Source organism: Daphnia carinata, chromosome 5 (genome assembly GCF_022539665.2).
Source record: "Daphnia carinata strain CSIRO-1 chromosome 5, CSIRO_AGI_Dcar_HiC_V3, whole genome shotgun sequence".
Taxonomy (NCBI): domain Eukaryota; kingdom Metazoa; phylum Arthropoda; class Branchiopoda; order Diplostraca; family Daphniidae; genus Daphnia; species Daphnia carinata.
The window spans coordinates 2,764,717-2,781,053 of NC_081335.1; the positions used below are offsets into that span (position 1 = coordinate 2,764,717).

At 40.6% G+C, this 16,337-nt stretch overlaps 8 protein-coding genes across 8 annotated transcripts; 4 read left to right on the forward strand and 4 right to left on the reverse strand.

Moving 5' to 3' along the window:
- The first annotated feature begins 67 nt into the window (after window positions 1-67).
- Window positions 68-1,032, forward strand: LOC130695800 (small ribosomal subunit protein uS9). The gene is made up of 5 exons (XM_057518851.1): window positions 68-79; window positions 145-201; window positions 330-461; window positions 621-735; window positions 805-1,032. Exons 1-5 carry the CDS (start codon window positions 68-70, stop codon window positions 948-950), a joined length of 462 nt encoding a protein of 153 aa, XP_057374834.1. The 3' UTR covers window positions 951-1,032.
- LOC130696047 (post-GPI attachment to proteins factor 2-like) lies at window positions 1,033-3,176 on the reverse strand. The gene is made up of 4 exons (XM_057519123.2): window positions 2,207-3,176; window positions 1,878-2,142; window positions 1,598-1,810; window positions 1,033-1,529 (listed from the first exon to the last, which is right to left on the reverse strand). Exons 1-4 carry the CDS (start codon window positions 2,435-2,437, stop codon window positions 1,390-1,392), a joined length of 849 nt encoding a protein of 282 aa, XP_057375106.1. The 5' UTR covers window positions 2,438-3,176; the 3' UTR covers window positions 1,033-1,389.
- Window positions 3,177-3,658: 482 nt separating this feature from the next.
- On the reverse strand, window positions 3,659-5,286 carry LOC130696052 (hematopoietic prostaglandin D synthase-like). Its single transcript, XM_057519128.2, has 8 exons — window positions 5,268-5,286; window positions 5,054-5,161; window positions 4,864-4,926; window positions 4,617-4,672; window positions 4,382-4,493; window positions 4,115-4,263; window positions 3,929-3,975; window positions 3,659-3,829 (listed from the first exon to the last, which is right to left on the reverse strand). Exons 2-8 carry the CDS (start codon window positions 5,136-5,138, stop codon window positions 3,712-3,714), a joined length of 630 nt encoding a protein of 209 aa, XP_057375111.1. The 5' UTR covers window positions 5,139-5,161; window positions 5,268-5,286; the 3' UTR covers window positions 3,659-3,711.
- Window positions 5,287-5,995: 709 nt separating this feature from the next.
- LOC130696045 (protein fork head-like) lies at window positions 5,996-10,210 on the forward strand. The gene is made up of 7 exons (XM_057519121.2): window positions 5,996-6,648; window positions 6,819-7,005; window positions 9,014-9,185; window positions 9,259-9,387; window positions 9,447-9,600; window positions 9,661-9,782; window positions 9,848-10,210. The coding sequence occupies exons 1-7, from the start codon at window positions 6,390-6,392 to the stop codon at window positions 9,974-9,976; spliced, it is 1,152 nt and encodes a 383-aa protein (XP_057375104.1). The 5' UTR covers window positions 5,996-6,389; the 3' UTR covers window positions 9,977-10,210.
- LOC130696051 (ER membrane protein complex subunit 10) lies at window positions 10,134-11,466 on the reverse strand. The gene is made up of 6 exons (XM_057519126.1): window positions 11,357-11,466; window positions 11,003-11,158; window positions 10,854-10,943; window positions 10,619-10,797; window positions 10,456-10,552; window positions 10,134-10,385 (listed from the first exon to the last, which is right to left on the reverse strand). The coding sequence occupies exons 1-6, from the start codon at window positions 11,417-11,419 to the stop codon at window positions 10,311-10,313; spliced, it is 660 nt and encodes a 219-aa protein (XP_057375109.1). The 5' UTR covers window positions 11,420-11,466; the 3' UTR covers window positions 10,134-10,310.
- A 59-nt stretch (window positions 11,467-11,525) lies between these two features.
- On the forward strand, window positions 11,526-13,306 carry LOC130696046 (cathepsin O-like). Its single transcript, XM_057519122.2, has 8 exons — window positions 11,526-11,742; window positions 11,807-12,054; window positions 12,140-12,275; window positions 12,335-12,486; window positions 12,545-12,589; window positions 12,656-12,794; window positions 12,855-12,975; window positions 13,035-13,306. Exons 1-8 carry the CDS (start codon window positions 11,557-11,559, stop codon window positions 13,073-13,075), a joined length of 1,068 nt encoding a protein of 355 aa, XP_057375105.1. The 5' UTR covers window positions 11,526-11,556; the 3' UTR covers window positions 13,076-13,306.
- A 45-nt stretch (window positions 13,307-13,351) lies between these two features.
- Window positions 13,352-15,495, forward strand: LOC130696044 (DDB1- and CUL4-associated factor 17-like). Its single transcript, XM_057519120.2, has 9 exons — window positions 13,352-13,491; window positions 13,553-13,657; window positions 13,736-13,876; window positions 13,947-14,182; window positions 14,251-14,373; window positions 14,438-14,548; window positions 14,627-14,754; window positions 14,812-14,993; window positions 15,060-15,495. Exons 1-9 carry the CDS (start codon window positions 13,359-13,361, stop codon window positions 15,350-15,352), a joined length of 1,452 nt encoding a protein of 483 aa, XP_057375103.1. The 5' UTR covers window positions 13,352-13,358; the 3' UTR covers window positions 15,353-15,495.
- Window positions 15,496-15,501: 6 nt separating this feature from the next.
- Window positions 15,502-16,171, reverse strand: LOC130696053 (pupal cuticle protein Edg-78E-like). Its single transcript, XM_057519129.2, has 2 exons — window positions 16,137-16,171; window positions 15,502-16,047 (listed from the first exon to the last, which is right to left on the reverse strand). Exons 1-2 carry the CDS (start codon window positions 16,146-16,148, stop codon window positions 15,502-15,504), a joined length of 558 nt encoding a protein of 185 aa, XP_057375112.1. The 5' UTR covers window positions 16,149-16,171.
- Window positions 16,172-16,337: the final 166 nt, after the last annotated feature.

Sequence of the window (16,337 nt, forward strand, 5' to 3'; positions counted from 1 at the left end):
GAGTTACAGCCTTCCAGTCCGTACCTCTCTCCATTTTTGTGGTCTTTAGCCAGCCAAACGCTGCAGAATGACGGCCCCGGTAAGCATTCTTTTGATTTTTTATACCAATTGAGACTGTTATTTGAAGTTAATTTTATAAAATAGACTACAAGCACCGCTCCCAAGGAGCCCATTCAGTCTGTCCAGGTTTTTGGCAGAAAGGTAATTGAAATTGATTCGAATTGCATGTCGGCCGGCGTGTTGCAGTGCTGTGATGGCCGCCATGTTGCCCGCCTCATGGTCTGTCTTGTCATGTCGGTTATATATAATAAACTTTATCTCGCATCTAGAAAACCGCCACTGCTGTTGCATACTGCAAGCGTGGACATGGACTCATTAAAGTGAATGGAAGGCCGCTATCCATTATTGAACCGCGCCTTCTCCAATACAAACTCTACGAACCCATCTTACTGTTGGGCAAGGTAATCCATGTCCCGTTACTAGCCATGTCTAATGTTTTATGATGAGAATTTATCCCGAATACGATGCTTGGTGAGATGAAATTAATGCCTGAAAATGTAGTTTTAATCATCTTTATTACCAATATTGGCTAGATTATATCAATTCCTTGTTGTGATTAGGACCGGTTTGCTGGCGTTGACATCAGGATTAAGGTTAAGGGTGGTGGTCACGTTGCCCAGGTTTATGCCATCAGACAAGCCATTGCCAAGTCCTTGGTTGCCTACTACCAGAAATGTATGGTTTTGACAAGTTTTTTGGGGAATTTTTTTTATGTGCATTAACTTTTTGTGTTCGTTATGGTAGATGTGGATGAAGCCTCCAAACAAGAGATCAAGGATATCCTCATCAACTACGATCGTAGCCTGTTGGTCTCCGATCCTCGTCGCTGCGAAGCCAAGAAGTTCGGTGGTCCAGGTGCCCGCGCCAGATACCAGAAATCTTACCGATAAACTTGTACCCTGTTTGTCAGAGAGCTGGTCTGTTGTATCTTGTTTTGTGAAGAAAGAAATACGACAAGCCAAGATTTCGAAATCTGGAGTTAAATCTGTATTTTCATTACTTATTCACGGGGTCCAACACGAACGAGATAAAAGGGTGGAATTGACTTCATGCAAAGAAAGAATTGAAGTATTTCACTTTGGATACTTTTAGTAGAGATTCAACAAGAAAAGATGAGATAATTATTGAGATCATATATAAGGGCTTCGTGAGTTAAGTGCCGAGGCCTTGTGATAAGGGACTTTAATTGACCAGGAAACGTGCAGCTGCATTAGGTTAAGTGCAGTTCTACGATAGAGCAATTTGAACTATGCGCATAAATGACATCTTTTCAGTTTGAATTAAAGAGTAAATGGAAGAGAAAATTTAAGACGAGTCGCATAATGTTATTCACTTGATCTTTGTTTTGGAACTATTCCAGTTGCTTCCAACAATAATATCTTCGTCAGGAAAATCTAGAATAATGGTAGCGTGGAAGCCCATGTTGGTAGCGGCGATCCAGTACTCAAAGAACGAGAACCAGCTGAAGGCTGTGAAAGAAAGATAATCAGTCTTCGTGCTCAGGAAGTGAAGAAATCATTTATTTTGTTAGTAATACCCATATCGTGGCAGTACACCCGATGCTTGACGAAGAAGACTAATAGACCGCAAGTGCAGAGAAGGGACAAGTAGAAGAGACTACGTTTGAAGAAGTAAGAGCGCTGTTCAGACAGCTCTCGACCGAAATCTGCCATCTTAAGTAATCTTAGCACAATCAGCATATGCACTTGAGAGCTGACCATGAAAACAATAAAGATCTTCTCGTGGATAGCTGTAGAAAAGAGGGATACTATAGTAAAAGATATTTATTATGTTTTATATAAAATATGTTGACTTACGATAGTTTTCTCTGTTTGAGACATAAGTAACTCCAATAAGGGCAGCCTGCTCAATGAGATTAAGTGAAAGGGCCAGCCAGACATGGCAGAGGTAGCTCTTCTTTTTGAGTTGACTAACTCTGGATAGTTGGTTCAGGTAAAATCGGTGGTAAACTAATGAGGTGAGGAATCGGGGACCCACATGGAGGGCGATAACAATTCTCCAGATGTATCGCTGGGGACTAATGCCAGTGATTGCACTGATAGAAGGAATAACATTATAAACCTATAAACAAACAAAAATGATTAGTAAAACATTTATCTGTGTGTTGTTTAGGTCTAGGTATTACCCTGCAGTGAGTTTCATGGATGTCATTTTGCTGGAAGATATTGGCAGAGACAAAACAGATGACGAGACCAATGAGAGGAAGAGATACAGTGAATCGGCACAGTTGACTAAAATTGAATCGGACGTAGCTTCGTTGCTGCTGATAAACGTGACTGTTTGCAGCGTCCTGACAGTTGCAATACGTCGGAGATGACTCGGCTGGATTTTGACGGTTCTCTTTGACACTGGTCATTTTTCATACAAATTCGAACCCGAATAATCAATACTAATATATAACGTACGAGACTAGTGAACCACACCAAAACAAACAAACAATAAATTGATTTCACGCCATCATAACAAATCCTCCAACCGTCTCGAGATCGTTTAACCACAGAGCACACGCTCACGTCAGCTGCCTTTTGTTATTGAAGGAAGCTAGCAGCCGACTGCGTTCGTTTCTGTTTGACATTTATATAAACGGGGCTCTTCAACCCTGCCACTGTTTCTTTCTTTTTCCCTTTATCTCAGCGGTCCGTTTCCGAATCTTTTTGTTTTCTTGTTGTTGTTTTGTTTCGCTTTCTCCTGAAAATTTCAGCTGCTTTCTGTTTTGGATGAAACTCTACAAAGAACAAACAAGCGAAAGACGCGATCGAAGATTCAACAAACCCAAACTGCCGCAAAGAGAAAAAGCTTTCAGAATCTAAGCGCGCCTTCAAAGCTCTTATCGATTGGTTTCAACGGGCCAGCACCCAAGTCAGCAGGAGGGAGCCGGCAATCAAACGCTGGGGTGGTAGAGGGTGGGAGAATGGCGCTGAACGGGCGGGACACGTCCAACTTTTGAAACGGGAGTCTTCTTTCCTTCTTGCCCTTGGATATCCAGCAGTAATAGTACTTGTACTAGTCTTGGTCTCCCTTCGCAAGGCAGCCAGGAGCACACGTCCGTTATTTCACACCAACTAGCTCCGAGTGCTCCGAGTGGTACAGTGCGTGTGTAGTATACGACGTGCAGAGAGATAGAAACACAGAGACGGTTTTGCGCGCTGGATTTCCCTCGGTTCGCTCCAGGACCGAGAGGAGTCGTTCGTCGCGATCATTGATTTTTCTCGCATCGACCTGCTACTCCTTGCTAACAAGGAGACCTCTTATATATAGCCATACAGAGGCTGGTGTACACAGCTATACCGGTCTACTATATAACTATAGTGGCGTGACTCGAGAAGAAGACAGGAGCAGTATGACGATAGAAGCGATATATCGTCGCCGTCGTCCTATATCAAGAACACAGGGACAGCGCGTGGTGAACTCCCGCAGTCCTGCGTGTCATCTCTACTTGATTATCGGTATCCTGCGGCAATTTATATGTGGATATAAATAGAATGAGTATATATCTGTCCATGGCTATCTACACTCTATATGCATCATTTCTGCATGGATTGGACATCAAAAACAAAACAAAAAACTGCACACATCCTTTGTACTTGTGCTCGTTTGGTGTATTAGACTCATTCTTTTTGTTTAACTCTTCTAGAAGGGAGTTACTGGCCGCTTCTCTATCCAGGCCTTGATGCTCGGAATCTGGCCCACCCGGGCGTGCAAAGCCGCTACGTGTTGACACTTGGGAAGACGATCGCCACACAGTGCACTAAGAAAAAATAATGGTAAAGAAAAAACATTTGATGGAAAACAATACTCGCCCTTTAATGGTACGTGATTGTACGTAACAGATAAAAAACAAACTTACACAGCAAAGTCATAACAGCTGAAGAGCGCCAAATCGGCCATACTGCACTGCAAAAAGCAAACGCAATAATATTATCGAAAGGATTGCCAATGAGAAAAATACGAAACCTTTTAGTAGTTGTGCGATCAATAATTCGCGCACGTACACACGCAGATATGCAAATGATAACAATAGAGTGATAATTACTTGATTGCCGATCAGGTAATCGGTACCATTGTCTTCCAACATCTTGTCCAGCCGTTTAAACAGCGGCTCGATGGCATTCTTCGAGAAATTGCCGACCGCCTCTTTCTTCTTTTCTTCATCCTCGCCGGCCATGAAAATCAGCTTTGCCTCTGGATGATCCGCCATTCATTAATTGAAAGTAAGGACCCATAAAAAAGAGAGACAGATCAATTAAATGGTTCTGCGTCGTTCCGTAATCGCAGCTATTTCAATGTAATCGCTCTTTACCACCGAGTGTGTCATAGATGGTGTCGGTCATTGCATCGATCTTGGCCCATTGCCATTCGTCTGTGCCGGCCAAGTTGTGACGTCGCGCCAGAAAACGGGCGATCGCGAGACTCTGCAAGAAACAAAAAAATGGCCGTCCAGAGACAGAAGAAAATAAACAAATAAATATCGTATTCTTGTGAATTATCTTAATGGCAATTCAATATGTCTTGCCGACTTTAAACTTCAGACGTACCTCCGGCAAGAGCTGACCTTTCCATTCGAGCACGGGCAGCTGGCCGTTAGGCATTCCTATGAAATTTGCATACCAACGAGACATACATAAGAATGCCGCAAGAACGAGTTTGCAATTGAATGCAAAGAGTTCGTCTGCTTATTTAGGCCTACACTATTGTACTGGCATAATAATCGCTGGTTATGAACACTTGAAAAGAATCCAATTTTAATAGTAAAGCCGCAGATATGGAACATTGTGCACTCACGGTCCTTATGCTTGGGCCAGTCCTCCCTTTCGTAGCGAATGTCGTCATACGGAACTTTGGCATCTGAAAAAAGAAGATTATAAATTTTTTTATTTATCATTCGGCGAAAAGCGCTAGAAAAAAAAACATAACACAATAAAAAGAAACCTCTAACGTAACGTCATAGCATTAAAAACAAAAAGAAACTTACAGGCTAGGATCAAACGGGCGAGCTCTGCGCGTCCCTTCGTGTTGAAATAATACAGTTTGTATTCGTTTCTCCTTCGGGTCGACATTTCTTGGCTAGTTTCTGAGAACTCTATAAATTATTATGAATAGAAATTTCAGAAAAATTCAATTACGTTTACGGTTTTCTTTCATAAAACGAAATTATTGCAATAACAAGTCGATGATGCTTTACTTACCTGTAACAATGACTTGCGACTATGTTCTGTACGTAAGTATAGGGGAAGGCCAAAACTATATAGAAAGCTTAAGGTGCACTAGTTTTGATGAGATAAGATTTTTAGTTGATAACAAGAGTTACGAAAAATGAGTGACTTGCATAGATATTTCATGGTGACCATTCAAATAGAACCCATAAAACAGAAGAAAAGATAATATGACAAAGTGTTATTTGGCTAAATAATCTAATACGGTTGTCACTCTTTTTGTGATAAATAAAAGAAAAAAATATCTAACATTTTTGAAATGTGATGTACACTTTAGAACAGTATACCTCTCTGCCCTCCAACTCCAAAGAAACATACAAAGCGATTACGATATTTTAGCAAATAGAATCAAGAAAACCTGTGACAGAATTCTTCATTTTCTTCATTTAAAAAAAACCTATCAGTGTCAGGTGTTTATCAAAGAACCAAATAAAAGAAGGGAAAACTAATTATCATACTTTAGGACTTGACAAATGAAATGTTCCACAATATGAAATGATAAATAGACCTTGGTAGAGATAGAGGGGCTTGTTGACTGATCGACACGCATTGGAGCTCATCATCCCCGTAACTTTCGAAAAAAGAATGGGGAGTGAGAATCATAAAAATAACACACAAAAAAACTAACAAATAGAGAGAGAGCGGCGCAATATAGCGACGCTCTGGTTCAACATTGGAGAGGGGCAGGTAGAAACGATGGCTGCCCCCATCCAGCAGGTAAGAGTTTGATGGGGTTGCGCGGCAGGTCGAGAACGTCCAAGCCCATCCGCAAGAGAGCTACGCAACCACAAGGCTCTAACCATCAGTGCTCTCGCTTGAAATTATAGAGGACACACTCGAAAATCATCTCAATCCGACTTTAGCTCTTCTTCAATCTCGATCCCTCTTCATCCAGCTTCGATTACGTGTTCATTGTTCTCCGATACGGATCCTACCATCTGCAATTTTGACTGGAAACTTCATTTAACTGTCCATGAAGTCAGGTTAAAAAAAATATATAGAGTAGTCAAATTTTGTGCGTGAATACAGTGTGTGTGTTTACAATAACAACAAACAAGAAAGAGCTTTGCTTTATTTTAATTCGGCCGGAAGAGGATGCGTTTGCCCAGAGATTCCGTTGGCGTCCCAGTAGCAGCATCTCTTCGCCCATCTTCATCCTCACCGTCCTTGTCCTCTTGCAAACTGGTAGGCAACAAAGAAAACGTCCAGCCTCCGGAAGGGAGTGGTGGCGGCGGCAGCAGCAGCAGCAGCGAATCTTCCACAGCAGCCAATCTACTTTGGCTTTTGGATTTCCGGTTGGACAATCTTTTGCCCAATGATGGAAACATCGCCGACAAGATGGCTCACGTCCAAGGTATTATTCCATTCCGTTGATTTATGATCCAACCCAAAGCGCATCCAAGCTCAAAGTATATTGTAGCGATACAAGTCATTTACAGCAAATGTAATTCATTAAAAGGTCTAACTGTGGGGCAGAACGGATATCGTTTTTCTAATCAATTTTTCATTTTTTTAATGAACCAGTGAATAAAGAAACAGGAGATTCAGTGGCGGCAAACAGCGGTAGCAGCGGAGGATCGGCCGGAAGAAGCGGAGGTTCCGGCGCGTCGCCACCAGCCGTCAAGCCTCCTTACACCTACACCGAGCTCATTGAACAAGCTCTCAGCGAGAAGGGTCCTCTAACAGTCGCCGAAATTTACCGATGGATTTCGTAAGTTTATCATTTTCTCTTCCTCGAATTTGAAAAGCGAAAAACAAAATTAAAGACTGTCGGATAAATCGAATTAACTATGACAACTCGACGCGTTTCCATTGCACGAATCACGTTCACGGAATAGCAGTTCTCTGCCCACACTGGTCGGTAATAACATTTCGAGAAATAGAGAATTGCGTGAGTGATACGTTGCAGTAGAACAATAGCGTTCAGACATCGGTCTTCTTTCCATCTCGTGCCAACAAGAAAAGTTGATTAAAAGAATTCGAATATCGTGATATCTATCCCGTGAGTGACCAAGGAAAACCGAACTGAAACAAAAAACGGTTTTCGCTGATTCGATCGTCGCAAGACAGACGATAACAGAGTGAAATCAACTCTTTTATTTCAGACTGTAATATATTTTCATGGGACGGTACGATGTATAATGTAACTTGCATTATCATATACAAAGCAATGTTGTATGATATATGCCATCCCTCCTCCTCCCCCGTGTTGGTATATAACGAGCGAATGACGTGTGAGACATACTCTCTTTTTTTTATTTATTTGATAAAAAAAAAAAAATAATAAAAATAAGAGAAAGGGGGGTTCGTTTTCTGGGTCTGGCCGGTTGTCTTTCAGGAAGTAGGCGGAACATGCCAGAATATCATCGGAAAAAGTAAGTTTGTACACATATCATCAGCGCTACATCATCGAAACCTACTGTACGATAGGAAGGGCAATTGCTATTGGCAATTGGTGTGTCGCTGACGACTACATGTCTCTTCTAAAAGGGGAATCGCGCAAGAGGTCGTTGTTCTTTCCCCCACAATGTTCGAACTCTGTTTCATTATCGCTATACAATAAATTGTAACTGGATTAAAGATCGATTTAGTGTTTACGTAGTTTGGCTTCTTGGCTCATTTCATTTTTTGTCTCTTTGCCTTTGTCCATCCGAATGATCCATCATGTGTCTGCTGACCAACGAAAGACCGTATCTCTCATTCCACTTCCCCTTTCTTTTCCCTTATGTTTGTGTTTTGTTTTTTATTGTTTAGTTTATTTTTTTTTTTACTGGAACTTGGAATCTAGTAGTGCCCTCCTCCTGGCTAGCTGAAAGGGAGTCAAAGAAAAAAAAAAGAACCATTCGAAATGAACAGAGGCCGATGGCACTGTCTGGTACGAAGCGACGGTCACACGACCAAACGTCGGCCTTCACGGGCACCAATGAAAAGGGACGTGTTTTTTTAAATGTCCACCTACGACAAAAGACGAAGTCTACCAACTACTATTGTTACAACAGCAGCCCCCCCCCCCCCAAAAAAAAAAAACGGAAGGAAGGATGCTCTCAACCACCTCAATCCCATCCCTCGTTTCTCCGGAACCTGGCACGGACCGAGACCGACCCACTAAAAAAAAAAGTACAGGGCCGGCGCACACAGGGCCACGCGTCTGTCGACGTTTTATGATCTTTTCGTGACGTGAATTTTAGCTTCACGTTTTTTTTTTGCTTCCATTCGACTTCCTCCCCCCTCCTTTTTCCTACCCCCACTGTAGCTTATTTAGTTTAGATTCACCACGCTATGTGTGTGTGTGTGTGTATGTTTGCATGGCGTGATTACGTTTCGTCTGTAACGCGCGTTCCAGTTTTTTTTTTTTTTTCCATCCGATGTGGAAAAACCCTGAGCCTGGGACTTGATGATGGCGATGGGTTCGCGCGTGCGACCTCTCGCTAGTTTCCCAATGGGGGCGTCTCTACGTCAAATGATCGAGTACCGGTCATCATCGTCGTTGAAATAGAAGGTGTTAGGTGCATGCGACGACCTCGCCAAGCGCTTGGCCTGGCAGGTGAGCGCGTCGTTGATTTTCCTTTTTTTCTGGTGGGACGGTTGCTATGACAACACTAGTCAAAACATTGGAGCAAACAAAAGAAAGGCTAACATAAAGAAAGGATTTTTCCTTTTTTTTTTCTTTATAGGAGAATCACGTGACTTTATTGCGTTCCTTTTCTTTTGTCAAACAGAGAGAGATTCCCGTATTTTAAAGCCAACGATGACCGCTGGAAGAACTCCGTCCGTCACAACTTATCCATCAGCCCACACTTTAGGAAGAGCGTTAAAGCACGAACGGGCACGGGTCATTTGTGGACGTTGGCCCTGCCCCCTTCCGCCCGGACCATTGCCGCTAATCTCGCGGTAAAAACAAATCACATAAATATTAGAGGATGTCTTGAATATTTGTGAATGAAAATGTGTTTTAATTTCTTAGCAAAAAGCCAAAGAAAACAACGTCCAGTCAGAGGAAGTTCAGGATGAAGTGGCTAGAGCTTGTATGGAACTACTTCGCGCAGAGGGATCACCAGCCGTTCAGACGACCGAATACGAGCCACAACAGCAGGTAAATTCTAAAAGTTTAAACTTGTTCCATAGAATATTAAAGCTCGTTTAATGTGACAGGATGGACGTAACAGTCCGTTGACATTCGAAAGAGCTGCCGAGCTGATGCTCGCCGAGAGCGGCAACGGCAATTGTGAAGGTCGTGTTCACGTGGAATTTCTTGCACGACCTCTACAACTGTTAGCTCACATGGAAAATGGCTCTTGCTCTCCAGGTATACCTGCGTAATATGAATTGCACATGAGCGAATTATTGAAATGAATTTTTCGAGCAGAGTTTTTGAATCCTATTCCTCGTGATGAATTGATGGAAGAATCTGGATTATTCTCTATAGAAGATCCTTTCAATTCTGAAATGGAGGATCCCCATCAGAATAACCAGTGTCAAATTCAAGTGGTAGGTTAAAGATAATTGAAGATTGAATTATGGGAATGAACGGAATTAATACGAATTATTTCAAGGTAACGGACGATAACCAGATGCAGACGGAAGAAGTCAATTTTGACGCGTTCCCGCACGCGGTCAACGATGCTACTAGCATGCTGTTTGGTGATGACTATCCCCTCTCATATTCCTACGAGATTCTATGAACACTATATGACGAGCGCCCTAAATCGAGATATTAATAATGTTTCAATGTGCAACTTGGCAGGAGCATGTCACCTGTTTTTTATTTTTATTGTGTTCTATTTCTAGTCAAACTATCATGGAGCTCCTACTTTTTCTATCATAGGACAGTAACGTCTCTTTGGTTTTTGGTTCTCCTTTTTCTTACTAGCTTGATCTTGTGTAAAAGTGAATTTGTCAATAAAAAAGAGAAAGCACGTTTCAGTCGTCTTCAGGGCTTCGTTTTCTTTCAATAATTTTTGTAATGACTGAAATGGCATTTTATGAGTTAGGCTTGGTTATGTAGAAGATGGTCATTTAGCGTGCGGGTTGATCTGGGTTGCTGGCCCCTGACATCATAAAGACGAGAACTAGTGGCACGATGTACATCCACTGTAAAAAGAAGAAAACCACATTAGAAATGAGGCGTGCATCGTGCAAAATGGCTTGCCCATTAACTCACATATTTCGCGATGAAGGAACGATTGTCCTTAGTTTCGCCACGTTCTTTGGCAACTTTTTCCTGCTCAACTTTCTGAACGTACATGGCGACATCAGGTCTAAATCACGCACCAATTGTGGTAAAATTATGTCAAGCTAAAATTATAATAATTCAAATTACTTACACTGGGCCATGCTCCATGTATGAGATCAGAACTGTTGTATTAAAATTGGGTTCAAATTCAGATACAGTGCCTGTACACTGCTGACTATGCGGGGCTGCCACAGAAACTCCATAAATGTTTCCTAACAAATCCACATGAATTGTGATAATGTCTGCTAGTTGAGACTCATAAAGTAGACACTAATAAAAAAAAGAAATCTTCAGTAGATGTTGAAAAGTTTGTTTGGATCTCTTACAGCTTTCGTGGAAGTGAGGAATGTCCTTTCAATCCCATTGTATTTCACAAAAGCTTCCAGATGGTAAAATTCATTTGCTTCTGCTGCTTCCTTTTTATTTTGAAAATTTTTTGGTAAGGAAGTTTTGTGAATACATTTATTTATGTTACCTTATAGTCTTTCCAATCATAGGATGAATCTTGTTGGATATTGACAGAGCCTAACTTCAGACTTCTAACATTAATTTGTCCCCTTGGCTCAAATGGTCGTGAACCCAGAGAATGGGAAAGCTGGATGACTGAGGATGCATCTGATTCGAGCTCCCCCTATTTAAAACCATGAAAGTTTTTTATTTGATTGGATTTAGCTCATTGATCAGGCAAGCTGTAAACGGTCAGCCGGCCGAATGCCGACTAATTTTTTATGATTACTATGTACAGCTGCAAGTTTGCAGACACAGCATAGTGAACATACCTAATTGACGAAAGAGATCTAAAAATATTTTTGCAAGCAATAACTATTACCTTTGATACTATTGAAAACAAACAAACTACAATAAAGCACTGCAGGACTGGTTGAAGAGCCATTTTGACAGAAGAAGTTTCCGTTTAGACGAACCTTTATTTTTGTTAATCGCAATATAGATCGATTTTTATTTAACGGCGGCAGTTCGGCTGCTAGTGAAATGCTGTTATTCTTGTGAATTTGTGACCAATAAAATAGTATGACAGGAACATTTAAGAATGTTATTTGTGCGCTTGGATTATTTTCATTATGCTTCTTGGGTATTCCTATTAAAATTAAAGAGCCCGACACAGTAGAACACGAATTTATGCAGTTTATTCAGAAACATAACAAAAGCTATTCTAAAGATTCAGCGGAGTATGAAAAGCGTTTGTCGTATTTCAAGGTACTTCTATGGTTTCTTGTCAACCATCCGTAGTTCTTTATAAATGTGTAATTATTTTAAATAGGCGAGTCACAATAGGGCCAAGCAATACAACATACTGCATAATCAGAGTAATGTTCCTGCCACATTTGGCATTACCAAATACTCAGATCTTGAACCTGCAGAATTCCAAGAAATGTTACTTCGACATAAACCCAGTCCATTGTCATGTGTCTTAGGATCTAACCTCATTCGTATTCATAAAAGCAGGAGAAAAAGAGAAATTCCAAATGAGGGAAAATATCCCAAGCCACTTCCCAGTTATGTTGATTGGTATGGTAATATTTTAATTTAAAAAAATTTGTTTTAATATTTCACTTATTTCCCAAATAACATCCATACAACCTTGTACATCTAGGAGAGAAAAAAATGTTGTGACATCGGTTAAAAATCAACATAGCTGTGGAGCTTGCTGGGCTTTTAGTACTGTTGAAACTATTGAAAGCATGCATGCTATTAAGAATGGAAAACTGAAGGAGTTAAGCACACAGGAAGTAATGTCTCTTGATTGGTGTCACTGGGAACATTGCTATATTGAAATATTTACTTTAAGGTTATTGACTGTGCCAGAAATGGAAATATGGGGTGCACTGGGGGTGACACTTGCACAGCCTTAACTTGGATGGCATCATCCAATGTAACATTATTGGAAGAAAATGAATATCCTTTGACATTGAAGCAACAAATTTGTAAAATTGAATTGCGGTATGAATTGTAGCTTTCATTAGTAAAAATCAGCTAAGTTTGCATTGCGTGCTCGTAGAGGTTCACCATCGGAAATCCAATTGGAGTATTTCAGCTGTTTCAAGTAACTATTTTATTTTCAACGTTTTTCTATTGAATTCTTCATTTATTTGTTTCCATTCTACTACAGCTTGGTTGATAATGAAGATCAATTGAAAAGAATTCTTGCTTTCCATGGGCCAGTCACAGCAGCGGTCGATGCGGTCACGTGGCAGGATTATTTGGGTGGAATTATCCAGTATCACTGTCGAGACCACACAAATCACGCCGTAACAAGATATCAACGTGTTTTAAAAAATGAAAACCATATATCACTGTCGCCGTTATAGGTCCAGATCGTAGGCTATGATGCAAGAGGTCCTATTCCATTCTACATCGTAAGAAACTCTTGGGGAGTTGATTTCGGCAATGAAGGTTATCTCCAAATAGCCATTGGGAAGAACCTTTGCGGTAAGTGGAGGTACGAATTTTGCCGGCTTCCATTAACGTATACATTTTTTGTCTTTTAGGAATTGCCCGTGAGGTATCCGCTCTTGACGTTGCTGCCTAAAAACTCCTCGAGTTAAATTAAAACTCGAAAGCTCATGCGGTAGCACCTATGAAATCTCATCCCATAATACTCTAGTCTTGAATAGATTAAAAATGACCAATAACATTTCTTACTTCTAGTTGCGTTAAAGCATTAAATATTCAACCTTATTTTTCTATTTGTATTCGTATGTGTTATACAGTTTATTCCTTTCCAGCAAAATTCTAATAAAACTTGTTTCTTGCTTCCTAATGGTATTCCGTTAGATGGCGTTGACATTTGCTTCGATTTGAAACGTCCAAACATGGCGCGAGTCAATAACAATGCAAATTTTTCCCCCCTAAATCTAATGCAGTTTCGTGAATATAGTATTTCGACACAGAATTCAAAGCACCTTAACTGGAAAATCCTTAGGTCATTTCTCACTTGTAACGAAGGTTAGCTTAATTTCGATAGTAACTAGAAAATCGCTTTACACGTGTTCCGTCGTGTTCTTAGGCTTTACTTTGAAAGAAATCCAAACATTCCAAGGCGCCAAAAGCTGTTGCAGGATTATTTATAGCGATGGTTATCTTATAATAAAGGAAGTCTCAACGTCAAATAGTGAGTGTAGTAGACTATTATTGTTTGCCTGATTCATCTCTGTTTTATGAGTTTTTATCCACTAATATTGGATTTTAGCACTCAAAGTTTATAATTTAAATGGGCACAATAGAACACCATTCTTGAAGTCCACAATCTGTGATAATGAAGAGTGGAAAGATCGAAGTTTCGGAATTGCTCCAATATTAAATTTGTCTAGCCAAATTACCCAAAACCATGGTATAACAACTGTTAATGAAGCATTACCATTGCTAGTTTGTACCTTAGAATTTTGGTTCTCTTGAAACAGGTTTTAAGACTGGATTGTACTATATCACAGCTACGAAACTGCATGTGTTAAATTTTTATGATGGAACTGTTGAGGCGGTGACTCTCCCTGTGAATTACAGGTTTTCTGGAATTGCAATTGATGATGAAACACACACACTAGCAGTGTCTTCAGTAAAAAATCTAAAAGGAAACCTATTAATGGTATTTGCCCTCTATGAATATTATCCTTGTTTAGCCTTTCAACAACTTTTACAGGTATTACATGTTTTGATATAAGTTATTGTAAGAACTTTTACCCAAAATATTACTTGAGGATAAAATAGATCCAGAAATCAATTTTTGGATTATCAATAACTGGAGCAGAAATTAACCAAGGCTTGCTTTTGACTTTACACCAATCCAATAAAGTAAAAGTTTACAGCCTTGCTACTGTTTGCCAACAACAAGTAAAAAGGAAATTTTTGTCAGTAATCATTCTTTTTTATGGATTATACATCTGTGTATCCGTAGGGCAGTTCCCTTCCTCCGGTGCTTTATGAAATAGAAACCATCAATCACGTTATGTTGATCGGAACCACTCCATATCATATAATAAAAGCGACGCGTGTGAATTCCTTTTTTGTGAGTTTAATCCACTTTTCAAGTACCTTAAGGATTTAATATACTGGAAATCTCCTAACCCATTGTTGTAATACTTAGATCCAAAATCTAGAAGACGGAAGAGCACTGGGCATTGTTGAAGCAAAACCAGATTCGTTTGATCCCTACCTGGGCTTCCATCCTGATGCGTCAACCCGCTTGATTTTCACCGATAACGGAACACTGCGGTACCGTATCACAACTAATCATGAATGAAACCGCTTTCCAAAAATGAATGTTTCCAGATTGTTTGACATAGTAACCAAAGATGGAATGCCAACTTTGGTTCCCGGCCATCTCCATAGTCGGACTGTCGGTTCTGAGGCAAATGCTTCAGGGGAACGGCTAACAACAACCACTACAAGAAGTGGTCGTACGATAAGGAAACCGACAAATTCTTCATCCTGTTCTCAAACAGACGACGATGGTAAGGCGCGCCATTTAGTTTTCAATTGCGAAAAGACAAATTCTAAAAATTCACTTGTCCTTGTAGAGGAAGCGGTCCAGATAATATGGGACTATGAGGATGATCTCAACCTTTTGGCTATTCTTTATGCTTTCCAAGTAAATGAACGCAATGCATACTTCAAGTTAACCCTCGATCTTGTGGATTCACTAAGTGGAAAAAGGCTGAGGCGTATAGAACTGGATCAGAAAATTCGAACTTCACCATATGATACCCCAGAACTATTCTTGCGATTAGATGCAGACCAATGTCTCATTTCAATCTCACGCAACAGTCGAACGTCAATCCTTGTATTCCGGTTCATCTCCACGAGCAAATAATTCCTCCACAACACTTGCGATTTACCATCTGTACTTCTTCTCCTTTGTATTGAAACACGTGATGATGAAGAATGTTCATAAATGAAAAACGGACATGATATACATACAGGTACAAATATTCAAACTTACAGAACTGAAAATAACCGAACTTACAGCGCTTGGATCTCGCGGAACACCTTCATAAACTCTATCTGCGCAGCATTTATTTCATCGTAGTCCGGATCAACGTATTCAGCACTAATGGCATTCTCTTCCACAATCAGGGTAGGAGTAGTTTTACTTCTGATACTGGCATGAACAGCCATGTGTTCGGCGCGCAGAGCAGCAACTTCTGGTGTCTCAGTCGGAGCAATGGGCAAATCGTTTGACATAACGCGGTACCCGTCAGAATCGGATACGTAGGCTACGTTTATTTCTTTGCCCTCCGGATTCACGTAGGCCCAGCTGCCAACCTGATTTCCGAGTGCGTTTCGAACGTTATATGCAGCCTGTCCTTCATAAGCATATCCGAAGACATTTTTCCCGTTTTCATTCCAAGAGTGATACTGTAACGATTGAGGACCATAGAACTTGCTGCTGAAACAACCTTTGCCGTCGGGAGAGGCGCAGATAGCAATAGGCACATCATCAATGTAACCGACTGGTCTTGCAGAAATCATTAACATACCGTGCGTGAGCAAGACACTGGCAGCAATCTAAAGCGAATCGGTAATATAGAAATATATTGGGGATTTATTTACTTTTGATTTTGTTTTGTTAAAAAAATTGTAATTGAATAACTCACAGTGGCGTACATCGTGGACAACTGTTGGAAGTCGAGGAAATCACAGACTGATGGCTTTTCGTACGTCGCTTTAGGTTTTATAGGTCCAGAACCATCGTCCCTGTAAGGTATTTTGTTTTGTGGCAGGAAAAGTTGTTTTAAGTGTCGGTTTATTTGCAACGTTTCAATTTTCTCGATTACTTAGGGCTTCCGGCTTACCAA